The sequence below is a fragment of the Pinus tabuliformis genome, chromosome 6 (assembly GCF_031772625.1).
Source record: "Pinus tabuliformis cultivar Carrire ecotype Pingquan chromosome 6, CPIR1, whole genome shotgun sequence".
Taxonomy (NCBI): Eukaryota; Viridiplantae; Streptophyta; class Pinopsida; order Pinales; family Pinaceae; genus Pinus; species Pinus tabuliformis.
This window is the reverse complement of record NC_142292.1, coordinates 1,860,698,728-1,860,726,496: the sequence shown is the minus strand read 5'-3', so window position 1 is coordinate 1,860,726,496 and position 27,769 is coordinate 1,860,698,728. Positions and strand designations below refer to the sequence as shown.

At 39.6% G+C, this 27,769-nt stretch overlaps 1 protein-coding gene across 4 annotated transcripts in view; it reads left to right on the top strand.

Moving 5' to 3' along the window:
• The window catches only part of LOC149266510 (uncharacterized), a 624,762-nt gene that overhangs the window by 148,473 nt on the left and 448,520 nt on the right, over nucleotides 1-27,769 (top strand). For all 4 annotated transcript variants that reach the window (XR_016260157.1, XM_089430592.1, XM_089430591.1 and 1 more), the window contains exon 2: nucleotides 5,679-5,743. Coding sequence is in view for 3 of the 4 variants with exons in the window: in XM_089430592.1 (XP_089286718.1) it covers nucleotides 5,679-5,743 (65 nt within the window). In the remaining variant the exon portion in view is untranslated. The remainder of the gene's footprint in view (nucleotides 1-5,678; nucleotides 5,744-27,769) is intronic.

Here is a 27,769-nt window from a genome sequence, read left to right as displayed (position 1 = left end):
TTTAAAGCTATCTTAAGGTTAGCTTGTGACCTTGAGGCCTAGTTGAATTCTCAAGCAAACTTTTAGGGATTTTACTTGTAAGTTTATGAAAAGTGACTTGGTTACCCTCATATAAGTAGAGGGGAGTCACATTCATTTGTGTCATCTCACATTCACAACACCTCTCTCTCTTAAGAAGTGCACACTAGCTCTCTTGTACTTTTCTCTTAGACGCAATGTGATCTTTGTGAAGCGAATTGTCTTGGAACAAATATTTTTGCACGAGGAGACTATCTTTGATTAATGAAGTGATTGTTGATTGCATGGTGTAATTTTATTGTCATGCTTCTTCATTTTGCATGCAATTTTATGAAATTAGGGTTTCTATTGTGCTATATTAAAAAGTGCAAAATTTTTCATGAAATCTTGTTTCTATATGTTATGCAAGATTTGTCTTTCAAGAATCCATCAAAGGAACTTGGTATATGCATCCTTTGATTTTAAATCTCCACTTAAAAAAAGTCACTAGGGGTTCTAAGAGAGGATTCTTAGTCCTCCACCCTCCTCATCTAGGTTCTTCTATCTTTGACCTCGCCATTATTGACTCCATTGCCAAATTGAGAGAAGGCGCTAGACTAGCTTGTAGTGATCATCTTAATTTCTTTTTTAATTCATAATTCATGTTTGCTAGGGTTAGAGTTAGCATAAATCTGCGTTTTATAGTAATTTATTGTTGCCCTATTGATAGGGATTGCATTTAATAAATATAAAATGGAAAAGTCTAGCATTAACTGCATGTTTTCACCCCAAAATTAGGGCTGACGTCTAGATAAATATTGCTGTCATATGCATTTTCAGCCATAAAAACATCATTGTTTACCTAACCCTTCCTTGCGTCTTTGATAGCTTTTGTTCTTTTGCCGATCTTATCACTCATAGGTTTTTTCTCAAGTTGCTACATGTCAATGTACACCTTAAATCTAGATATCATAAAAACCCTAACTTTTTTTCCGAAGAAAAAAACCACTTTTTATTGAGCAAAATAAAAAGATACATACAGTGATCCACTTGCAGACCTGATGCAAGATTGTTGCGCTGTAGTATACACAAAAAAAAACACAGTCCTAATTGACTGTTAGAAAGGAGTTCAGATAACTAACACTCCGGAGATATGGACATATAGCTACCCGTTTGGTCTTCCTCCTTGGGCGAGTCTTTGAGCACTAAAACTATAGAAACCTTTTTCAGTTCGAGGTCTCCTATAGAGAGGAAAAAACACACTCTTACAAAGCTGTTTTCAGAACTTCATGCGAGATGATAAGATCAGTATGATGCGGTATATATAAAAAACTGTCCACATATTAAAACATGAAGCAGAGGAACAAAGACATATATGAAGAAATATCCAAGACCAAGAAAGCGTATAGAGACAGAGTGTCACTATCACTGAGGCTATTCGAAAGGAGGGTCTGTCGAAATGATGGACTGCCCCTGCCTGTATTCTGTAATTGACCAGCTTCCCAAAACTTGTTGTACACCAGCCTTAGAGAACCTGTCGGCATCCTCGTTTCTGTCCCTGAATACATGGCATAGGATGAAGACATTGAAAGATGACTTTAAGCGCTGTATTTCCTCAAGAATAATCTTCAGGATTTGGTTTCGACATGCAGCATTTCCGTTCACCCAATTGATTACGTTCAAAGAGTCACCATAAATTTGAATTGAGTGAATATTTCGCTGAAGAAGCAAACATAGAAGAAAGCGTAAAGCAGAAATCTCAGCAAAGTTATTTGAGCCTGGTCCGAGGCCTACAGAGGCTTTAAGAGAATGTTCTTGATTAAAGTGAATACACAGTCCAGTCCCTGCCTTGTTGTTCTGAGAGGCCCCGTCAAAAAAGGCCCAGGGAATACCCTCTTGGATATTTACAGGCTTTGATAATTTTTGAGGAGTTTTGAGATCAGGAACAGGAATGGCAGAGTAGATAGCTGCACAGTTTATCGCTGTAATTGCAACGGGGATGTCTTTATCTTGAAACAGGCTCTTATTTCTCGCAATCCACACTCCCCAGAAATAAATAAGAGGAAGGATTCTCATATTCCCTTCCTTGTAGGTTTGCCACCACCTACTCCAAACCGCTTCCAAAGGATCATCACCCAGCTGTGCATTGATGTTGAGCAGACTAGATAGCTCCCCCCAAATCTTTTTTGATTCAGCGCATGTGATAAAAAGGTGGTTAATAGATTCCTCTTCTGATTTGCACAAAGGGCATCTCCCTGGTCCAACTAGATATCTGGCTCGCAATGTATCCCAGGTTGGGACTTTCCTTTTTAGCATGCACCAGAGGAAAATCTTGGCTTTTGCAGGTCCTTTAAGCTTCCAGATAAGTTTCGACCACCAATCTGGATTGCCCCAACCTTTCTTTTGCATAAGGAAATTGTAACCATCCTTAGGGGCATATTCTCCTGTTTCCCCCTGCGCCCATATCAACAGATCTGATTCATTTTTGAGCCTGACATTAGAACGGTGAAGTTCTTGGATATAAGAACACCATTCGTTCTTCCACCTGATATTTAATCCCAGATCTTCTGCACTCTTCCAAGCCTGTCCCCATATTGAAGATTGACCAATTTTCTCCACCTGGTTTAAAGTATAAATGCCCTTGTGATCAAGATGCCTGAGTAAGCCTGGGGATAGGGCATAAGCTTCATTACAGCCTACCCAGGGATCCCTTCCAATCCTGCAATGACTTCCATCACCTATCTTCCACGCTAGCCCTTGTTCAATCACAGAGAAAGCTTCCACCGTTGCTTTCCATACGACTGAAACATTTTTTTCCTCTTTTCCTGGCTTCTGATCCAGTCCTCCATTGGGACAGGGTCTATATATTTTCTTCTGACCACTCTGGTCCAAAGATTCTCCATCGAAATAAGCCGCCAACCTGATTTGGCTGCCAATGAAAGGCTAAACTCGGGGAGCCTTTTTATTCCCCATCCTCCCCAATCTTTGGGTCTTGCCAGCTTGTCCCAAGCTACCCATGGGAGGACAGAATTTTCTTTAGCCCCTGCCCATAAGAATTTGCTACAGATCCTCCTGATTTTTTCCATCACACCTTTTGGAACCCAAGTTAAGGCTGCCCAGTAGACAGGGATGGCTAGTAGAACTGATTTAATAAGGGTTAATCTGCCTGCTCTGGACAGCCATTTATGACTCCAGTGTGAAATTCTAGCTTCAATCTTAGCAATGAGCCAGTTCCAGTCCTCTATCTTGTATGCTGAAGGTTTTAACCAAAAACCCAAATATTTAAAAGGGGATTCCAGCTGTTGATGATGGAAGGGGAAGAGATTTTGCATCAAGGATCTTTCCCTTCTTTCAATGTTTGCCATAGATACCTGGGATTTCCTATGATTAATCTGCATGCCTGTAGCTTTTAGAAACAGATCAATTATGCTTTTAAGCTCTTTAATTTCATTGATAGATCCATTAGTGAAAAGCAATATATCATCGACAAAAAGGAGGTGGGTAATGAAAAGATTAATTGCTACCTCAATACCTTTTATCTTCTCCTCTCTTCTGGCTTTGTGAATCAACCTGCTTAAGCCCTCTGCCACTAGAAGAAAAAGAAGAGGTGATAAGGGGCATCCTTGCCTTAATCCTCTTTGGCTTTTGAAAAAAGGGGATGCAGCTCCATTAATAAGTATCGCATAGCTGACATTGGAGATACAACCCATTATCCAGCTGATGAAAGAATAGTTGAAGCCCAAGTGAGTTAGCAGCATCCGAAGGTAAATCCAGTTTATTCGGTCATAGGCTTTAGATAGATCAATTTTGAAGACCACCCCTTTCTTTTTCTGCTGCCTGACACTGTGAATGACTTCCTGTGCTACTCCTATGGCCTCATGGATTTGTCTTCCGTCCAAAAACCCGAATTGTTCCATAGAGATATTCCTTGACAGAATGGGAGAAATTCTTATAGCTATCACCTTTGCAATAATTTTGTATATGCAGTTGCATAAAGATATCGGCCTGAAGTCATCAAAGGTCTCCGGATCATCCTTTTTAGGAATGAGGGCTAAGAATGTTGAATTGAAGGGCCTGTAAACTTCTCCTTTCTGTCTTGATTCTTCAACTACATCAGTTATTTCAGAACCTATTTGATCAAAGAAAGAGAGGAAGAGTTCAATAGTCCACCCGTCCGGCCCAGGGCTTTTATCTTTGCCCATGAGTTTCATAGCTGCTTCAACTTCATCCTTGGTAACAGGGGCTGATAAGTCCTCTGCTTCATCCTCTTCGACAAATCTTGGGAAACACTGTGCAGTTCTAATAACCTCAGCTATTGTGGCTTCTCCCGAATCTGAGAAAAGACTCTGGAAGTGTCTCTGTCCAAGACCGGAGAGGCCTGTGAAAGTATTTACCTCTCTGCCTTCTTCATCTTTTAGACTCCAAATGGTGTTAACAGATTTTCTCCCTTTTGCAAAATTATGAAAAAAGCTGGTATTCTCGTCACCTGCTTTCAGCCATATAGCCCTGCTCTTGAGCCTCCATTCTTCCTCCTTATCCAAAAGAATTTTGTTCTGAAGCTTCTCCAATTGAAGAATTTTATCCTTGGATGCCTGCGAGATATAGCCGTCCTCCTCGGTGCTTTCCAGAATTTTCAACTCCTCCCTGATTCTATGTAATTCTTCATTCTGTTTGTATTTCCTATCCTTTGCCCAGGAAATAGTTGCCTTCTTCAGTCTCTTGAGATTCTCCATAAATAAAAAACTTTTGTCCTCCCTTGCATCCCTGTCCGGATGAATCCATGTTTCCACAAAAAGATTTTTGAAGGAGGGATCTTGTAGCCATGAAGAGTTAAATTTAAAGGGGGAGGGAGGTTTAGGGGGAGGGCAGGAGATATCAAGGAAAATAGGGAAATGGTCAGAATTGCCAATTTCCTCCACCCATTGCTTGAAGATAGGAGCCTTTGAGATTAAACCTTCAGAGAGGAGGAACCGGTCCAATCTTTTTGCAATTCGATCCTCCCCAATCCTTCTATTCCTCCAGGTAGGTATCAGTTTATAAAAACCCTAACTTATAGTAGCTTTGTTTTAAGTTATAAAGGTTTTAGGAAAGTGTACTTGAACTTTTGCCAACTTTTATCTTAGCCTTCCGAGGCTTGACCAATACCTTTTCTTCCAGCATTGCCTTTGAACCCTCCTTAGTTGAATATCTTGTTGGTGATCTCTGTAGGGAAGCCTCCCTAGTGGGGATAATATGCACCACTAAATAGCTGAAGAGAAGCCACTGAGGTGACAGTGGTAGTTGATCCCTTTGTTTCCAGAAGACCTAGGTTGCCTAATGAGGCTTTGCACTAGGCTTGCTAGATTTTGCTGTTCCAGTGTTTCTTCCAAGCAATGGTATTGATAATGAAGTGTATAAAATTAATTAGTAATAATGTCCTATGGAAAAAATTGAAAATAGAATGAAATAAGATAGTGTAGTGAATGCAAAGCCCTTGTCTAGCTGAAGCATAGACAATGAGGTTCTTTTTTTTTTTTCCTTCTGTGGAAATAATTATAGAAATGAAGGGGATTTGCAACTGGATAAGTATTATAAGGAAAATTTGGATTCTGTAGGCCATGCTATAGAGTGATATTGGACAATTTGTCTTTTAAGGTTCTAATTATTTAGAAATTTGTTCTTTAACTGATAAACTTTAGCAGTTTTTGTTGCATGGTTGCAGAAATCAGGACAGCTACCTGCTGAATCTTCCACGGTTTTGAGTCAGGTCATTCACTTTGAAAGTGCTGCGTCATTTTTATTTTTTATTTTTTTTTTAGGACTTTAAGTGGAACTGTACATGCTTTCTGAAATGCATATAATAATTGTTTAGAAAGTTTTTTTCCATCCTTTTGCTGTTCCAGTTTGGCTGAAAGCATAGTGTATTTTTTAATAGACTAAGATTCTGCTAAGCTTTGCACTTTCTAGTTTGTGAGCAATCAACGTTGGGATTGTATCTTCAACATTCTTCAGTGAACTACCAGCAAAATAGCTGGTATTTTAAAATAAATTAACAATTGTCCAATTTTTAAAAATATTTTAACTGTAATTTTTTTATTATTAATGCTGATGATGATGTTACTGTCCACTGAGACCAACTTTGGGCTATTGGACCTTAACAGATGAAAGTTAATTATTTAGTTTTATTTTGTTCCCATTATCAAACAACTTGCAAATAAGATTATTGAGTTCACTTTGGTTTTCATGAGTTAATCCATTATAAAATTTCGTGGTATCAAAAATGTTTTGAAAACGATATTCACTATATATTATGTGCACTCCACATGGGGTCTTCACCTTGTTGGCGAATATCCTATCACATTTTTTTGTAAAGGGGGTTTAAAATTTTTGAAAAATAAAGTCAATATATTGTAGATATTGGTTGTAGGGGGGATGCAAGGTATATGTGGGTTAATAGGTATTGGGGGTATAAAAAGAGATATCTAGTAAAAATCAGGTTTCTTATTGGTTAAAACCACATGTACAATCCTCTAACCAAAATAGATAGAAGAGAGTGGAATGTCTCTATCAAGGAGGAAAGAGGATGAGTCAAAGGTGTGACAACCAGTCTCGAAAGGCCTCCAAGTGGATAGATCCACAACCAGTTCGTCCACATAGGCAATGGGAACCGCCTAGATCTCCTTCAAGGTGGATGTGTAGCCTAAGTCACAAGGTTTGCCACATTTGAAGCATGAGGTTTGAATTCAGGTGAACCTAAAAGCTTTGGTTAAGTTTTGTCGAACTTATACATGTTCAACACAAATTTCAGGTTAGTGTTCAATGCGATATTTATAAAGAACTCTAAATTTATTAATATCAATTATAAAATTAGCTATAAACTATAATTATAAATCATTATAAATTTATTAATATTAATTGTCTGATTAAATATAACTTATGTTTTTATTTTTTGTGTAAACTAGGAAGGAAAAATATTATAAATAACAAGATAAAAATATAACAAGCTGAGTGTCTATGCGACTAGAGAAACAAGACTAGTCAGACTGCAAATTTGACTTCGTCTACTTAAAGTTGTAGAAAATTCATGAAATTATGATCTTCTAATATGAACAATCTGAAAACAAGTTTTCTTTTCACATAGACACAAAATTTGTCTACCAAATAGCAGCAGAATAGAACAGAAATAATTGCACAAATTCACTCAATAAACAACACAATTTATCTAGGGAACCCAACTGGGAAAACCCTCACTTAAGAATTTTATTGAGGAAAACTGGGCAATAGATCACATTCAAATACAAGCTTGTTTCAATCTGAAAATACAATGATTCTCCTGCCTGTCCTAGGCCTGAAACCCCTGCTTGATCCCTGATCTTCTTCCTCCTATGTGCACTAGAGGCTCCATTCTGCTACCGCAATTCCTTAGGAAATATCCTCCTATTTCCTAGTGCTGCTTGAGATCCTATTAAATAGAAAATTTCCCTATTTCTATGCGCACTCCTAGAAGAAATTGCCCTCCACAGTAATTCACACAAGGAAACCTTGGCTCATTCCTCCACAAGCTCTCTTGCTCACAAACTCGTGCTCAAGAATAATGAATACAAAGTGTGCCTTCGATCTCCTTATAAGCAATTTGATTTGGCTATTGTTAGTGAGTTTCTAAATTAGGAAGTTGAACTAGAACTTTTCTAGTTAACAAAAGTCAACACAAGTTGTTAACTAGTTCCTCCTTAAATTTAGAAGGTTAACTCCACTTGAGTATTCAGTTCCCAATTTAACTCACACTAGAGAATAGATAACTTGGTCCTCCACAAACTTGCACTAGTCAAATGCTTCTTGAAATCGTCCACATCACAAGAATTTGTGCCTGATGAAGAAGATCACAAATTCGATTCCTTGAATAAAGGCACAAATCAAGGAATCCATTCCTTTGCTACTTTTCAACACTCCCTCTTAGCGAGGAAGGGATTCTGTACAACTCCCAACTTATCTTTGTGATGAACAAAATTGCTTTTTGCCAATGCCTTGGTCAAGACGTCTACTGCCTGTTCCCTTGTTGGAATGTACGGTAGCTTCACCATCCCCTTTTGCACGCAATCTCTAAGACGATGATACCAAATCTCGATATACTTTGAGAAATCATGAAACATTGGGTTCTCTGAGAGCTTAATGCAACTCTGATTATCACAATGTATCATGGTAGGCTCCATCCTTTGTCTGAAAAGTCCCACAAGCAACTGCCTCTTCCAAATAGCCTCGTAAGCTGCTTGACTAGCAACCTTGTACTCAACCTCTGCTGAATTGACTGCAACTAATCTCTGCTTCTTGCTGTACTAGGAAACAACTGTTGACCCAATGCTGAAGTTGCCATCTGAAGTACTCTTTCTGTCTGTGGCGCTCCTTGCACAATTTGCATATGTGAAGCCATCAAGCCTCACTCCATCAACTTTTCTGTACCACAATCCATTCTGTTGTGCCTCTGAGATATCTTAAAACATGAGATATCTTAAAACATGCTTTGTAGCAACCCAATGCACTTTAGTTGGTTCCACCATGAACTGACTCAACTGGTTGACTGCAAAACAAATATCAAGTCGTGTGTTGACCAAGTACATCAACAACCCAATGAGCTGCCTGTACACTGTAGGATCCACTCGCTCAACTTTTCCAGCATCCACGTTCCTCCAGTTTGTGACTAGGTGTGGCCATGGGCTTGCAATCTTGCATATGAAATCTCCGGAGAATCTCTGCTGTGTACTTTCCCTGTCCCACGAAGATCTCACCATCACCCTACCAAACCTCCAAGCCAAGGAAATAGTGCATGTTATCCACCACCAATGGGTGACACCCATAGGAGAAATTTTTCTCCTATATTTGTCTTCAACCAGCAGCCAACAACCTTTAACAACCACCAGATAGCTTGATATGCCACCTTCTCCGCTACCTGAGCCAACCATTATGTGCCCTCGCCCATCTATTATGATCATATGTTTGAAGGTGGGCCTTCCAAGCTCGAAGGTATGGCTTTTCATTATGTAATTGGGTATTTTTGCTTACTTATCATGGACTTATCTAGACATGGATTCGTGGGAGGATTCAGTGGAAAGAATGGGCTTGGTATGTACTCTTGTCCCCTTGTCCAACTTGGTGGTTAGTCTTGTATCCTAGTCCTGTGGGATCTCTTTTATTGGCTACTGCATTTAGGGGTGGTCCTACATGAGAAACCTTGATTTTGGTTGCGTGGTCTCGCTTCTTGACACCATACATATCACTCCCTTCCTCTCATTCTAACCCCATTTCATATTTTTCCCATCCAGATCCACATGTGTGCGTTGGGTCGACAAGGATTTAGCCTCCCCATCCCCTTGTCCACACTTTGGGTTGGGCCTGGAAGGATGCCCCAGAGGTTTATGCAGCTAAAAACAAAGTTAAAAGCATACTTTGGCCACTTTCAACAAGAAATGTACCACAAAATACAAAAGATGGTCGGGACATACAAATTTAGCATGTGGGTAAAAGCCAAGCATGAGTTGTACCCCTTATCATTATGGCCATCACCCTAGTTCCTAGGGCCCCATATGAGCCCCTTACATCATTAAGGAACCCATGAATGTCCCAACCCCTAGTGGGTGATGTGTTGCCCCTACCCTATGGGGGTATCCATTGCTATATCATTCACATCATGCTCTCGTTCCCTAGAGCCCCAAGTCGTTAAAAGAAAGAAAAATCAATAAAAGGCAAAAGGCATATGAAGAAGGGTGGAAAAACAAAGGTCGGGGTAACTCATGTACTTCAATTACTCCTTCTTACATCTATACACCTATGTGTGGGCTTCCTTTATTATAGCTACCCTCGTACCATGGCATTTGGTTTGGAGCCTTCGCTTGCTACCCCACTCTGTTCCATCATTATCTCACATGACACCTGCCATTTTACGGATGTACCATGGACCTGTGGCACCCCTAGAGGTTGTAACCACCTAATAAGGTCCTTTATTAACTTCCTTTTTGAGCCTGAGGACACCTGTACATTATAAAGGCCATTTGGAAAGGCATGCCACTATGAAGTGTCCACTTGGGCTCTATTACCTACCATTTTGTGGGTGATATCCCTAGGAGAAATTATTTTTCCAAGATGGTCCTCAGCTAGCCATGTGGTCCTGTTATCACCTGCCGCCTACACCTACCTACAAGTCAGTGGGAAAAGCCTTCAACCCCACAAGGTGTGGTGGTTGGTGGCAGGGAACTCAGGGAAAGGGCTGTCACACTAATCTCGACTCTCTTCGTTTGAGCTATCTCCTAGGTTAGCTAAGGGGGGTGGTCCCTAATGAAAAGTGAAGTTAAAAGATGTGAGTTTCTAGGAGAGTGTTATAGTGAAAATGGATTATTTTTAAGGATTTATGAGCAAATATGAAGTGAACAACTTTAAATAACCATGCCAATTATTAATATGACAAAAACCATAAAACCAGTGCCTTATAAGGAATTTGCTCAACAATTTAAAGAATTATTTAATATGACAAAAACCATAAAACCGGTGCCTTATAAGGAATTTTCTCAACAATTTAAAGATATATTTGCTCAAAGGAAAATGCAATGCTCTCAAAAGAGAAAGCAAAGTAACCTTAAAATGTAAACAAAAATTGTTAGCACAAGATATGTAAGATACAAAATTATTTTGAGATAATCAACTTTATGAATCAATACATGTCAAAAGTGTCTTGCCAAAACCCAAAAACTAGTAACTAACTTGGAAATGTAAAAGAAAGGAAGTGCTAAACCAAGACATCAATATGCAATTAGACTTGAAGCATGAAAAGAAAACACTTGTTTGAAATGATTAGAATACTTGCTTTTGGAATAGACTTTGCATATGAAAACTCAAACCATCAAGAGACAAGTAAAGTAAATGTAATGGAAAGTGCTCTTGGTTAATTTTATTAATTATCTCTACAACAAGATTACAATTTAACTCTTCAATCCTCAAATGTCACTCTCGCCCAAAGATATGGATCTCACAGTGAGGAGTCAATAGAGGAGTAGAGGATCCCTAAGATGTCTACTTCAACCAACTTATGTTGGAGGTAAAATTTTAATGAGGCTTGGGGCCTTCTTATACTAAAATACCTAGATGAAATGCATGTAAGTTTTATCCCCAAAGAGAGATTGATTTGCAATGCTTCAAAGTAATGAAAATAAAATAGTGTTCAACATAAGTTGCAATTATAACTTCAATTAGATGAATAAAATTAGCTTACACGTGTTGCATGTGTCTTATCAATGAATTAAAATGATACAAGTAATTTGCTTGAAAGTAAAATTTGTTCCAAATAGACAATGACAATAAATTGCTCCAATATTCAAGATAACAATGTAGCATAAAAATGAAGCATGTATTCAAGTGCTCATGAAACAATTTACCAAGGTAAATGCGAACGAATCAAAGTTTGTTAAGAATACAAAATGCTTGCATGTAGAGGATGAATTGCCCAAAGTAAAGTGTAAGCTTGTAGTTTCAAGCAACAATGAGATGGAGGATGCAAAACTCACATGAAATTGTAACAAACTTTAACTTGATGAAATGTGATAGTGAGGTTGTGTTAATTCCCAATTAAAGCATGCAAGTGAATGAAGTATGAAAGTTTAAACCATGCAAATGTCAATCCACCCAAGAGAAGCCTCCCTCTAAATGAGGAGATAGGATACCATAAGAGAAATCCCAAGCTCCCACAAGCAAATTAGATCTTTTATTAATATTACAATGAGAAGAGGGCCCTTCAAAGTCCTCAAATAAACTTCAAGGAGAGTCCTCATAACAATTGCTTGAAACTTGGACACTAGACCTCCTTTCTTGAGAAAGTAGTGACAAGATCTCACAAATCTTATGCAAGGGAAACAAGGTGTGAGTTTCCTCGAAATGCCCACGGCTTAGAGAGGAAAATGGGCAGCCCTTTAGTGAACTCGACTTTGGCCAAAATAAGCCTCAAAAAGGCTCATTGTATCCTTGGAAATTGAACTCCCAACACTTTTCAAAGGTCCTGCAAACACTTGTTAGATGTTGCGGGAGGTTGCTCTTCAAAATCTGCCGCACAAGAGTTAGCAAACAATCCCAACAATGGCTGCAAAATAAGTTAAGTATTAATGGAAAAATCAGCAAGATAAAATGTATATGTACAATTATAATTCACAAAAAGCTAAGCTAAAGGGTGAGAGTAAACTCTCACTTTTTTTAGCCATCTTCAAGCTTCTAGATAGCAAATGAAAGAAATGAAGTACAATGTTTTAAAAAGAGATTTAAATTTAGATGTACTCGGCTTGTGTACAAGTTGTGTTCCAAAAACCCCTGCAAAACCACTTTGTAAGATAAGACTATGAAGGCTCAAAGACCAAATGAGAGATCCTTTAAGAATGTACCAAGAGTGGGTTGGTCTCTCCAAAGACGTCCCTCATGCTTGATTCTGTGATCCCAACAAGATGTTCCCTCTACAAAACTTCAATCAAGAATTAGTTCCATATAGATTTAGCAATAAACAACGATAAAAAACTCTAGAGATTTATTTAAAACCAACTAGAGCATTCTATATCTAGAGCATACTTCTAAATCAAATGTCAATGCAAGATAGCTCTACATTAACAAATTTACAAGAGCATATGGAAAAAAATTAGATCAAAGCATGAGTAAAATGAATTATACCAATGATCAACAATTCATCACACTCGAAAAGGAGGAACACCTCATGAATGAAACTCCAAATTCTTTATTGATATTTCTGAAAGTGTACAAGGCGGCAGTGCTTCCGCAAGCACAATAGTTATCCAAAACAATCCTCGCCACATCATAACCTGAAATAGTCACACCGATGGCAGTAAGCTCATCTTTGACTTGAGACAATCTCATCAGATACAAAGTCACTCCTTCACCCTGTATCATCTTGGTGGAATTAATCTTATCCTCCAATACCAGTACCCGGTTCTCGTTCTTATTCTGGAACAAATTTTGAAGATCCATCCACATCTCATGTGCAATGTTCTTCCCAAACAAATGAGGTATTGGGGGATCCTTCACACCATCTAGGATGATTAATCTCGCCCTAGTATCCAAATCCTTGTACACTTCCAACTCTTCTGGGTCAGTTGGCCTCTTGATGGATTTTTCGGTCATCTCCTAGATCCTGTTGACTTGCAAGAACAACTTGATCCTTTCCTTCCATGGACTATAGTTGGACAACCCGTCCAACATGTCCTCATACAAGATACTAGCCTGCAATTTCAACATTGTCACCTACAATGTGACCAACTCTCTCTTAAGTTGTACTTTATTGTGCACAACTTTGATTCACCAACTTCCAAAGCAGCCTAGACACGCTCTGATACCATGTTGAATTTTCATGATCTTAGGTCTAGGATAGAATCTTAGAATCTCTGACGCTACCAAACCAATAATCTCAACGAGAACTATTTTGCACAGCGGAAAATATAAAGCAGTAAATCACATATGCACAGGTATACACTATTTTTAACAAAATATTAAACAATAATGTATAACTCAATATTCATTATATTAAACCAATATGAATAATACAACAGTTTATGAAATACAAGATACAATGAAAATCACACTGTGTAGAATCTATGTCATATCTTGTCTTGTCGGCCCTTCGCTTCTGTACTACTCTCTAGCTACCGCTAAGTCCTTCAAAGGACAACACATCAAGTCTCTAGGAGGGCTGCCTCCTCTCACTGCTGCAAGTCACTTCTACTACAATGAACACGAGTTGATCCAACCTGTTCTTTTAGGCTGGCCCACACTCCAGTATGCCTTTTAGTAGCCTCTTTTGTCCATCAAAGAGCTACACATAAGGCATCAACCTTCACTCAACCTTCAGCTGCCTACGTCACTTCAAGACTGCTTTTCAAGGGTTACTTTAGGTAGCCAACACACTGCCCTCCACCAGTCCAATGGAACCCAATTATTCACTACAATATCTACTTGTAGTTGATGTCTGCAACTGCCTAAGTCGATCTCAACACATAACTCCCATATGTTGCAACAACTCTTTCCATATTAAGACATGATCCACTAACATCAATTCAACCTTAACACATCAATACAGAGGACACGAACTTGAATGAAAGTTATTTTTGTTTCATGTATAAGAAAGAAGTGAACATTTAAAGAAAAATTGACAAGTGTTGGAGTAGGTGTAGTTCGTAAACTTGAGTAGTGGTGAAAAGAAAAAGTTAGGTGGTGTTGCACGACGCTCACAAGTGGACTTAGAGTCGCCATTAGTGTGGGGGCATGACGGTCGGGGTTAAGCTCTGTTAATAAGCCGATGAGATGTGATCCCTTCGGGTGGATTTGCTTGGATATTTCCTCGGAAAAAATACAAGCAATAAGGAAAATTACATTAACATCAATTTGGAAAATCAATTATTAATTCTAGAACAAAATATAATTGAGAAGAAAAATGTCTCTTGTTTTGAAGCAAAATACGAAATTAAGAACTTGCAAGTAATAATTGATGATTATGAATGTATATCGCAATTCAATGTCACAACTATGTTTAACGAAGAGATTGACATAATTCTTTGTCTACCTTGGTTTAAAAAATTTGATACATTCATGTTAAACACGGATTAAAAAAAAAATGTTGTTTCCCTATAAGAAGAAGATGATCACATTCCAAGACATGACGATGAAGCCATAATCAATAATACTGATCAGATATTGATCCAGGACCTTAAGGACCAATCAAGTGTCGACACGTGGCAAGCTTGGAGGCCGCCACATGGTCCCGAAATGGTTATGTAAAATATGTTGGGGTCCGACGGAATCGAACCTGTGACCTCCGGCAAGACAGGACAACGCTCTACCACCTCCGCCAAACGTTGTTTCTTAACAAACCATGGATGCGGTGCATATTTGTTTTGTATCGGATGGAGGTTTGTTTTATAAAGCGCTTCAATCCACGCCGTTGATATGACCTTTCCAGATCCAACGGATATCGCGTCGTCCGCTCACAACTAGCCCGAATGATCTCAACCGTTGATGTATTCTGCTCAATCTAACGGTTGTCGCGCAATCTCACGCAGATTCATGCATGACGGTTAATATTCCGAAAGCATGCGAGAAAAGTGGTTTTCCTGTGCTAGGTGTTGGCCGCTCGGGTTAATCGCGTGAATTTGGAAAATACCGTTACAGCCTTTTAGGCACGCGAGGTACCATTCTCCACTTATCAATACCGTTGTTGAAGGATTAACCACGACCGCTAGATATATGCGCGATAAGGTCTTATCCCTCATGTATGCACCCAATGGTTACAGTAACAGTTACCTCCAATGGTCAGCCTGGCGAAGCGGATATGATAAGTTTAATTGAAGATAAATGCGGTTGACCAATTTGGGTGGAGTATCCTTAGAGGATATTGCATAAATACACTCCAGGAGCAGTTCTTGAGGAAACAGAGGAGAGACAGAGAAGCTCAGAGAAGCAGAGAGAGTGGAACAAGAGGCTCGCTAGGCTAATTGGAGCCTTCTGAAGCTGATGGAATAGTCCAGAGAAGCTGAGGAAGTCATCTTCATGGAGAATTTCATCCAGGAAGATTGATGTTGGAGCTCAGGAGCCACCAGAGGTTGGAGGCAGTTGTAGGAGCTACCAGTACTTGTTCTCAGTGAACCAATAGTCGTTCTTGACTGTAATGAGCATTCTGAATCCATTGCAGGGATTTGCAGAAGCATTTGGAGACTTCTAAAGGCCGAGATGCTACAGGGAAGTTTCAGGCAGCAAATGATCAAATGATCAGTCTATTGTTGGTGTCTGATATGTGCTGGAAACAGTAGAAGAAGTTTCAGAGATAGTTGAAGAATTCTGAAGGAGTTAGTGCCATCTAGAAGCTCAGGGTAGCTCAGAGAACTAATTGAAGGAATCAAGTCTAAGGAAGCTTAGATCTGTTTGCAGAGTGATGACAACCATGACAGGGATATAGATGGTATTCTAAGCCCATTGGTTCAGTTCAGTAACCTTTGGAGTTAAGTGTGGAACTTGTAAAAGAATCTTTGCCATAATCCCAAAGAGCCAAGTCAAGATGACAAAAGCTCAAGGAGACGTAGCCCACGATATTTGGGTGAACTCCTAGATTAAATTTGTTGTTATGTGTGGTTGTTTATTTGCTGCATTATATGACTGTTATATGTGTTTAATATCAGCAGAAGCAAATGGAATTAAAGCACTTAAACAGTTAAAAATGAACAACATACACTTGTTTCAAGTATTTAATTCCGCAAATGTCATACATAAGCTAGATCTTATATTTGTTAAGCTTTGAGTGGGAGGTTCTTGTAAGCATAACAAGTTGTTAAACCCCCATTTCATATCTTCATCAGAAGACTTTAAAGATATTTAAAAACTAATGATTCAAGAGAATCAAAAAACAATTTCATAGAAGCAAAAAGAGCTTGAAGAATTCATCTCCAATAAAAATGAAGAAATTTATCATTTAAAAGATCATAGTCAAAAACTACTTGTACAAGTCAAGAATTGTAAAGCTATGAAGCACAAATTAGAACAAGAAAATGAAGCTCTCGAGAATAAACTCATACAAGTATAATTCAACTTTAACACATCAATAACATTCATTCAACCTTAATCTTGGTCGTTGGAGTCCCAACAGAGGATTATAGGAAGAAGTTGGTGGGCACTTGGAGAAGAAACTTGAGGCGTTCAATTTCATAACCAGATCAATTTCTAGAGTAGCAGCAGTCAATTGCCGGAGAGAGAGCTAGAGATTGAAGCAGTGAGAGAGGGGCAAGGATAGTGAAGCTGGAGGAAGGAGTCCAGTTCTGGTGAGTGCATTTGCAGAGAGGCAAGTGAGCCATAGGGAGGCTGACGCAGAGCAGTGCAGTAGCCTCTAGATGCAATTTCGAAGTTGCTGGGGAAAAGAAAAGTTTCAGTGTCAGAAGTTGGGCAGAGGTTCCAAAGGCCAGTAGAGACATTTTCCCAGACACCAACAAACCATATGACTTGAGGAGACGCTGGTTCGAGCTGAGTGCAAAAGTGACCGTGCTAGGGTGACGCAGTAGCTGCGTAGAGGAAGTTTGGACGACTCAATTTGAGCTGAGGTTAGAGCCCATATCTTCTTGTGGGGTGAGGAAATTCCACACTAGATTTTTCTTTCTAGTTTTCTCTGTAGGATTTCCAGTTTTGGCATCCATTTGTACTAAGATTGTTTCATTGATGCTTAATAATAAAACCTTCAGTTGTTGCACTGGTTTTCCCAAGTTGGGTTTTTCCAACGACATTGGTCCAAAAATAATTGTGTTATTTTATATGTGTGCTAGCATTTTTTCCAGCGTTTAGTCTTCCGCAATTTTATTTGTGTAGATTGCAGTGTTATTTATTCAGTATTTGTTGTAGAAAACAATAAATAAATTGTTAAATTAAATTAACAATTAGGAGAATACTTTCCAGTTGCTACAATAGGGTTCCGGATACAAAATTTTCATAGCAGTCGTCAAAGCCATAGTCTCTGTAGCACCAGAGGCACTGGGTGGTTGGAACACAGGGGGAAGTATCATTAATCAAGCCTTTGCTTGCTTCTCGTTGGCTTCCATGCCATAACTTACTCTAAAGATTAGTCTCAAAACAGTTAAGAGGTAGGTCCCACTTAGAATAGGTGTATAACTTAAAATCAACCGAGAGCCTTGCATGCAACTGTAACAAACTAAATTTATATAAAAAATAATCACAAGTAATGTAAAAGACAACAAATAAGATTAATGATTAATTAGTTAGCAATTAATGAAAAGGTATGTCCCTAAAGGACATAACCGTTAATGAAGAGGTACTTGCTAAGGTATATATAAGCAGGCCCTCTCCTCATTGTAAATCATCCTACATCAATTTTTTATACAATATACAATTTACAATTACTGTCCTACGATGGATGTCTTTGTCTACGAGGTATTTTAAATATTTCTGCTGCGTATACGACTTTTGGTCGTTACATAATGTAACAAACTAAATTTATATAAAAAATAATCACAAATAATGTAAAATACAACAAATAAGATTAATGATTAATTATTTAGCAATTAATGAAAAGGTATGTCCCTAAAGCACATAACCATTAGTGAAGAGGTACTTGCCTAGGGTATATATATGTTGGAAATACTGAGAGGGGGTGAATCGGTATTTCGTTTCAATTGTTACTTTTACTAGTTAGATCACTTATATTTATAACACAAAAATGAACAATAGAAGTAAACACTTTTATTAATATAATCTTTATAATGAATCAAGTACAATATGGGTAGGGCTCCAACCCTTGACGAAGACACCCAGACTCCAACCTGGGATGTGCCAAGCACCTACTTGGACTTCAGTGAGGCTCTGACCCTATCTTATCCAAGGCACCAACCTTGAGTTTAGGAGTACCAACTCCAAGGACACCAATCCTTTAACTTTGCTTTGTCAAGATATGTTAGGTTGTTCTTCACGGCTCCTAAAGTCTTCTTCAACGAGCCCTGTCAATCTTCAACAATCCCTTTACTTAAGCGTCACGTCATATCATCAATGACAACCTTGTCTCTTAGAAGGTGTCACCACTGCTCTATATTATACCCAAGCAAAGATCTCCAAGCTAGCTCATGATGGCTAATGCATCATGGTCTTTAACATTATCTTCAAGGTGTCTACAAAAAGCAGTCCCAATTCTGCACCTGCTCTAAGCCTCTTCAAGGGCTTCTTCAAGAACTTTTCAAGCGAGTCTTCACAGTGTTTTGCCCAACAAGAGATTTCTCCACAATCTCTTCAATGGGTGCTTCAGGATGTCTTCAAGGTCTCTTCACTATGCTGCACTAAGCCTGCTCCACTGCACCATTCTTCATCACCCAATCTGCACCATCAACTCTGCACCATACTGCACCACTGTCCAACGCACCATGCTGCACCAAGACTTCAACAATGACAATCTTTGCACCACACTACACCACTTTCCAACGCACCATGCTGCACCAAGACATCAGCAATGACAATCCTTGCACCACACTAAACCACTGTCCAACACACCATGTTGCACCAAGACTTCAGCAATGACAATCCTTGCACCACACTACACCAATGTCCTTACTGCACCAAAACTTCAGCGATAATATTCTGGTACAATGCTGCACCAAGCTGTTGTGACTGTCAAGGATGCCATAGGTTCTTTGTTATAGGTTCGAGCCTTCAAAGGCTAACCCCTCCACAAGTTCAAATCCAACCCTTCTTTCCTCAAGTTTGAAATATCACAGATGTGAAATATAACATTGACGCTCCACCAGTGATTGTAGTACAGATCCTCACATATATGAGCTATCAACTCAAGCCAAGACAAATATGACTGTCCCCTGTTCGAGATATTATTCTTCTATGAGTTGTAGTGATAACTGTCCAAGAATGTTATTGAATTGAGGTAAGGTCTTCACACTGATCCAAGCTCCAAAACTATGCTCGATGCTGAATGTAGTCAAATCACCGAGCCACTGAAACTGCACCTTAGTGCGAGCTATTTCATATCACAGTCAAGGATCTTACACCATAGTCAAACAACCGGGCTTCTAGAATGTGGGTTGTTGCACCAATTATCATTTTGCACCATAGTGATGATCCGAAATATGCTTCAAGGTAGAGATACCCAAACCTTGATGACCGAAGTGATGTATGCCAACTGAAGTCTGAATCACTCTATGAGTTTATAGCACCGAGCCCTAAAACTGAGCCTCCAAGGTGACTGATCACACGTCTAAGCCCTCACATGTCAATGTCCACAAATCTGAGCCTTCCACTTTAACTATCCACAGGTCCGAGCTTCAATGAGCAGTTTTGCAATCTGCACTTTTGAGGAGACACACCGAGCTACAACAAGTGAGTATAACAGAGTTTAAGACAGGTTTGTGATCACAATTTCATCGAACTTCAAGCTTTCCACAGAAATAAAACTTCGATCCTTTAACAGTTTAATAATTCGACCTTATCACAATTAGATTGTTCCTCCAGATTTCGTCTTTATAAGTTCACGAGATGGGAACTAATCTTCGTCTCTAAGATCTGTATTCTTCACCGAATTTTTGAACTGAATTCATTCTTATTCGAATGCACATAGGTTCATATATATAGTTGTTTGCCATAATTGAAGGGTGTTAATTTTAGGTATGTTTTATGCTAGAGCAATTTATTTAAATTTTCACAGTTAGCAATCATATCAACATTAAAGTAAACTGCAGATAGAACATAAGTATAAATCGCAGAAGACAAGCAAGACAAGAGGACACAAGATGTGGCGCTAGCCAGGGACAAACTCCACAATGCGGGAAACCCTTGATCAATTCTTCTTTTATGTTCTTCAAAGTTCAGCAGAGAAAGTGAGAGAGATAGTACATTTACAACAGAATTCAACACTTTGACTTATCTAGATCTGACATAAATCATTTCCTATAATGATGAGATCAATTGAAGACATTTTGCTTCAACTGATTCTCCAAGGTGACGGCTTCACCTATCGTAGTGCTGCCTCTCATTCATCATCTTCATGCTGCTCATCATGCTGCATCTTCCATGATCTTATTCATCATCAAGCTGTCCATGCTCATATCATCATGCTGTGCTACACCCAATCACTGAGCCGTTCTCAACATCATGGATCTGCACCCATCTGATGTATACTCAATGACTGTTATGCTGCTCTCATCATACAACATTACATTGCTACCCCAAATATGCTGAGAATGATAGATTCGGTCTTCTCATTGTAATATACTCCTATGTCGAGTTAGTACTGCTGTAGGGTTTCATAGATCTTCTTTGTCACAGGAATACGTTGATTACATGTGCCAAGAATTTCCTCATCGAATCCTTATCTCATCATAGAGTAATAGCAAGACAGTAATACGTGATGCCATTAGACAAGTTCTGTTGCTCCTTCCAACAGCTTCAAGCTTTGATTGCGGCTCCATGTCTGTGGTCTCATTATATCGATTCCTCTTTTGTGAAATCTCAGAACCATCCGAATATTTTCATGCGTGAGATCTGTGCTTTTATGGCTGCGTGAACAGGTCTTCTGGATAGCGTATGAGTGCTCCCGTGACTGCATTCATAACTGTTCCATTGACTAAGTGTTCTGGGTAGTGTATGACCCTTGACTACGTTCACAACATGACTGCGTGTTCTGGGCAGCATATGACCCTTGACTGCGTGTTCTGGGCAGCGTATGACCCTTGATTGCGTGTCCTGGGCAGCGTATGAATATCTCTGTGCATAACATGAACAACGTATATATATGTCATATGAACAGCGTGTAAATATATAACATGAACAACGTATGTATATGTCATATGAACAACGTGTATAACATGAACAGTGTTGAACAATGTATATATATATATATATATGAATTGCATGTGAGAGTATCTTCATAACTGCGTATAGACCCTTTATTAACTACGTGTTAATAACTTTATTCCCTGCGTATAAATGTCATGATCAGCATAACTGTGTGTAAGATGTTTCCATGATAGCGTGTAGATATATAACATGAACTGTATCGTATAGAGTCTCCATTGATTGCATATAATAGTCTCTATGAATTAGTCTTCATCACTGCGTTGATTTAGGGCATCATTTGCAGCTAGGGCTCCTTCTAGGCCAGTGTATTCTTTTGTTCTCTCCTTCTCCAAAAACCCAAGACGTGGAGAGGAGATCACTTCAAGAATACATGTGTAAAATGACTTCAAGTCCTCACCAATTTATACTAAAACGTGGATGATGAATAGACACATCTATTGGGCTTCTGAGCCTACTCAAGTTGCTAGTCGGCTTGATAATAATTCCATAATCAAAATAAATTAATATCTCCATAAATACTTATCGGAATCAGATGATATTTAGATCAATCCTACACCTCTCGATGAGAGGGATCTAATAAAAATATCAGCTGCCATAAATAAGCTGACCCACCTGGAGTTTGGCCCTAGTTGCCAATTTTAACACTCCCTCTCAACTAGGGAGAACTCCATCCACTGATCCATATGTCTGGCTGTACTATCTCTGCCATCAGTGCCCTGCACTGCTTTGCCCAGCTCTGCTCAGCTTTGCTGGCTCTGCTCTGTTGTCTCCGCTGGCCCTGTTATGCTCTGCTGGCTCTGTTATGCTCTGCTCAGCTCTGCTGGCTCTACTCTGCTCTGCTCAGCTCTGCTGGCTCTACTCTGCTCTGCTCAGCTTTGCTGGCTCTACTCAACTTTGCTGGCTTTGCTCTGCTCAACTTAGCTTTGCTGAACTATGAAGAAGAAGAATTGATCGAGAATGTCTCATACCATTCTCCACTGACCCGAAGTCAGTCTCAGATTGCGTACCACTGGTCTTAGACCAGTCTCAACCGACCCAAAGTCAGCGTCATAGTGGGTACCACTCCTACCACTGGTTCCAGACCAGTCCTCCACTGACCCGAAGTCAGTCTCAGAGTATGTACCACTGGTCCCAGACTAGTCTCAACTGACCCGAAGTCAGCGTCATAGTAGGTACAACTCCTACAATTGGTCCTAGACCAGTATCATTGATCCCAGATCAATGAAGGTCATCCTAGCATAGGGAGTACGGTAGATACAGCGATGCGTCCATCGGTACTACTATGGTCCCTATCCTCATTTCCCTGCTCATTGATCAGATGAGAGGTACTTCCCATGAGTCCCAAACTGCATGGGTAGGATGCCTCGACAAGAGAACTTAATCAATCCTATCCTCACAGGAGAACTAATCATCTTGCTACATAATTTCCATGGAGAACACATCATCCAGGTCTCACAGGAGAGCTAATCATCCTGCTACATAATCGTCATGGAGAACACATCATCCAGACCTCACAGGAGGACTAATCATCCTGCTACATAGGGGAGCGAATCATCCTGTCCCACAAGAGAGCGAATCATCTTGTCCCACAAGAGAGCGAATCATCTTGTTCACAGGAGAGCGAATCATCCCGTCCACAGGAGAGCGAATCATCCTGTCTCACAAGAGAGCGAATCATCCTGTCTCACAAGAGAGCGAATCATCTTGTCCACAGTGCACACCACCAGGGGAGGGTGAGTCACCCTGTGGTCGTATGTTGCTCCAGTAAGAACCGCAAGCTCACAGAGCTCCCAAAGCTCAATGTATGCAACATGCAGGACTCTTGTACAAGGTCTCTTGATGACTCCAAGTCGCTCGGGAAGATCACAGATTTGATCTTTCCCCCGGGGCGTAGACAAAGTGTAGCGACCTGTACATCATCTCATAGCGATGGAGCTTCCTTGCTCATAGACTTACCATATCCCAGATAAGGTAGTATCTGATGTCTATCTGCAGCAGCAATCGTCGAATACAGGATTCCTCAATAATCGAATCCCACCTCTGGTTGTTACAGAGAATCACAATGGTATTCATCATGTGTACAAACAGCTCACTGAAGAGCTTCCCCACCTAGGCAGCTTCATACGAGATCATACTCGTAGTTATGTATCCGATCTCGGCGGTGCTTATAACAATCGACTTCTGCTTCCTGCTTATCCATGATATCGAAGCAAAATCTAAAGAGAACCAGCACTTAGAAGTGCTCTAGTGTTCCTCCACACTGCCTACCCAGTCAACATTCGAATAATCATGCAGTTTCATATTTCCAACAGTGTATCTCAATTCATGAGAGATTGTGCCCCGAAGATATCTCAGAAGATTCTTGGCACCAATCTAGTGAGGCTCAACCAAATATGAGCTCACCATGCTAACTGCAAAACATATGTTCGGACGGAAGTTCACCAAGAACATCAACGCGAATGAGTTTATGAGACTCAGAGGCATTTCCAAATCTGGTCCGACATCATTACCATATAACTTCTGAAAGTTGAGATCCTTGAGGTAGTCATAGGTTTGCAGTTTATCATTCCACATCCAAAATCCAACTCCCTCTTACTTCTGCAAGTGAGAGGGTCAGCACCTGTTTGAAATAGGTTGTCCTCAGAGGGTGCTTGGTATGAGAGCTCTATCATCCACAACCTTCGGATGGTTTGGATCGGTTTCACTCCTAGTGAATCTCAACTTCATTAGACAACTATCGATCCTCTCATACTATGCTCGGGGTGTTTTGCTTCAAGCCATAGAGGGCTTTCTCATCCTGCTACATATGTGAGATTCCTGATTATCAATTTCAAACCCTTTGGGTTGTTCCACACCTGTGGACCTGCTACATGAGGGGAATGGTCCCCTGAAATATTTTGCTTCGGTACATCTCAGACATGTACTTTCATGCTCTTTTTGAATTTAGGCATATATGTCGCCATCTGACTCACAGACCTTCGGTGCTGTGTCAATGGACATGGTTCCCAGTGGACTTCCTGCAACTTGATACAACCCTGAACTCAAAAACATCTTTGAAAAATTGTTTTCAAACACGTAACTTTCCATCGATGAGTGCCACCCTGAAATCTTTGACTTCCATTTCTGAGATGGACACCAGGTTCTTCTTGTGATCAGGTACATAAAAGAGATTCTGGGGTTCCTTGCTTTCTTTGAAGAGTCAACCATTTCCTTGATGACCTGCATTACTAGTCATTCCTCTGATCATTGAGGATGTCCCTAGAATGATTATTATCTTCATCAAGAGATGTGTCCCTGTCCTTCAGACACTCCTTCGCATGATGGCCGAACTTATTGCAACCAAGGCATCTGCCTTGACTTCACACTTAGTGAATTAGAAGAGGGATGAGGAACCCATTGATCCTTTTGTCCTGTTCTAACTGTCTTCGGTGATTGCTCTTTCACTCTTGCTTGGGCATTGTCTTCACCTCAGCTTTGATACCATGTTAATTTTAGGTATGTTCTATGCTAGAGCAATTTATTTAAATTTTCACAATTAGCAATCATATCAACATTAAAGTAAACTGCAGATAGAACATAAGTATAAATCGCAAAAGACAAGCCAAGACAAGAGGACACAAGATGTGGCGCTAGAGAGGGACAAACCCCACAATGCGGGGAAACCCTTGATCAATTATTCTTTTATGTTCTTCAAAGTTCAGCAGAGAAAGTGAGAGAGATAGTACATTTACAACAGAAGTCAACACTTTGACTTATCTAGATCTGAGCATAGATCATTTCCTATAACGATGAGATCAGTTGAAGACATTTTGCTTCAACTGATTCTCCAAGGTGACGACTTCACCTATCGTAGTGCTGCCTCTCGTTCATCATCTTCATGCTGCTCATCATGCTGCATCTTCCATGATCTTATTCATCATCAAGTTGTCCATGCTCATATCATCATGCTGTGCTGCACCCAAATATCACTGAGCTGTTCTCAACATCATGGATCTGCACCCATTAGTATATTCAATGACTGTTATGCTGCTCTCATTATACAACATTACATTGCTACCCCAAATATGCTGAGAATGACAGATCCGGTCTTCTCATTGTAATATACTCCTATGCCGAGTTAGTACTACTGTAGGGTTTCATAGATCTTCTTTGTCACAGGAATACATTGATTACATGTGCCCAGAATTTCCTCATCGAATCCTTATCTCATCATAGAGTCATAGCAAGATAGTAATACGTGATGCCCTTAGACAAGTTCTATTGCTCCTTCCAGCAGCTTCAAGCTTTGACTGCGGCTCCATGTCTGCAGTCTCATTACATCGATTCCTCTTCTGTGAAATCTCAGAACCATCTGAATATTTTCATGCGTGAGATCTGTGCTTTTATGGCTGTGTGAACAGGTCTTCTGGACAACATATGAGTGCTCCCGTGACTGCATTCATAACTGTTCCATTGACTGCGTGTTCTGGGCAGCGTATGACCCTTGACTACGTTCACAACATCACTGCGTGTTCCGGGCAGTGTATGACCCTTGACTCCGTGTTCTGGGTAGCGTATGAATATCTCTGTGCATAACATGAACAACGTATATATATGTCATATGAATAGCGTGTAAATATATAACATGAATAGTGTATGTATATTTCATATGAACAACATTGAACAACGTGTATATATATATGAACTACGTGTAAGGGTATCTTCATAACTGCGTATAGACCCTTTATTAACTGCGTGTTAATAACTTTATTCCCTGCGTATAAATGTCATGATCAACATAACTATGTGTAAGATGTTTCCATGACAGCGTGTAGATATATAACATGAACTGTATCGTATAGAGTCTCCATTGATTGCATATAACAGTCTCTATGAATGAGTCTTCATGACTGCGTTGATTTAGGGCATCATCTGCAGCTAGGGCTCCTTCTAGGCCAGTGTATTCTTTTGTTCTCTCCTTCTCCAAAAACCCAAGACGTGGAGAGGAGATCACCTCAAGAATACATGTGTAAAATGACTTCAAGTCCTCACCAATTTATACTAAAACGTGGATGATGAATAGACATGTCTATTGGGCTTCTGAGCCTACTCAAGTTGCTGGTCGGCTGGATAATAATTCCATAATCAAAATAAATTCATATCTCCATAAATACTTATTGGAATCAGATGATCTTTAGATCAATCCTGCACCTCTCGATGAGAGGGATCCAATAAAAATATTAGTTGCCATAAATAAGCTGACCCACCAGGAGTTTGGTCCTAGTTGCCAATTTTAACAAAGGGACACGTCTATTGAATGGGTATGTTATGTCTTAGTGAGCCTACATGAGTTGGCTAGCAGACTTTGGTCATTTTCAAAAATTAAAATCTCCATAATGGAAGGGAGTTAGGGGTTGAGTGAGGGCTCGTTGGAAAGAGGAAATAGTCCTTTTCAAGATGGTGAAGGAGCCAATGTGATAAGATGTGTCCAAGGTGACAAAACATAATTTTTTTTTGACTGTTCTTGAAATTTTTTAGTGCTGACCATGGGATCACTGTTTTGGAATTTTTAATGTGCCTGGTCATTTATTAGTGCAGAATTTGAGGTAGGGCAGTTAGGCTTCTTAATGGTTTGGCTTCTTGTTAGGCTTCTTCATCATATGCTTATAATGTCATCAAGATAGTGATATGCCACTAATCATATGCAACATTGACTTTTTCATGTCATCATAAAGTCTTCCATCATCAAGATCATCCGAGGCAAGAACATCTAAAGTTATGGCTTCATCATTAAGATCATCAAAGGTACATGATTGGGACTTCTTCATTAGTGTCTTGATATCTTCAAGAGTTATGACATCATTTGACATCTCAAGAATATTTGTCATCCCGACCAATACCATATTGACATCAATGACAACCTAGATTAACAATCTCCCCCCTTTGTCATTAATGGCAATATTCTTGTGCTTCCAACATTCTCTCCCCCTTTGACATCAATGGCAAACGGGGTGCCCAAGTACACCCCTTGTCAAGCTGCTTCTTTTCTTCATAAAAGTAGTTCTTCATAGGTACGTTACTCCCCCTGTCATGGTGCTCTTCTTTTTGGCAATGTGGTCCATGATATGTTTGCATTTCTTCATGTGGTGAACCAACTCCCCATGTCTGCACAACGTCTTCTAGGTCAGGAAGGATTACCTGCAAAAGTCCAGTGGATGAATAAGGAGTATGTGCTGATTTGAGGTCGCATCAGATGTGCTCTAGCCATGAAAATTAGTAGAGAGGCTAAGGCACATGAGATTTCCAATACCCAGAAAGGGTTTGGGCAGATTCTAAATAGTTTTGGAGATATTAAAATAATTAATATTTTTAATGAAGTCCCTAAGTCTAAACTTAGGGAAAATAAAATATTAATGTGATTTAATATAAAACTTTG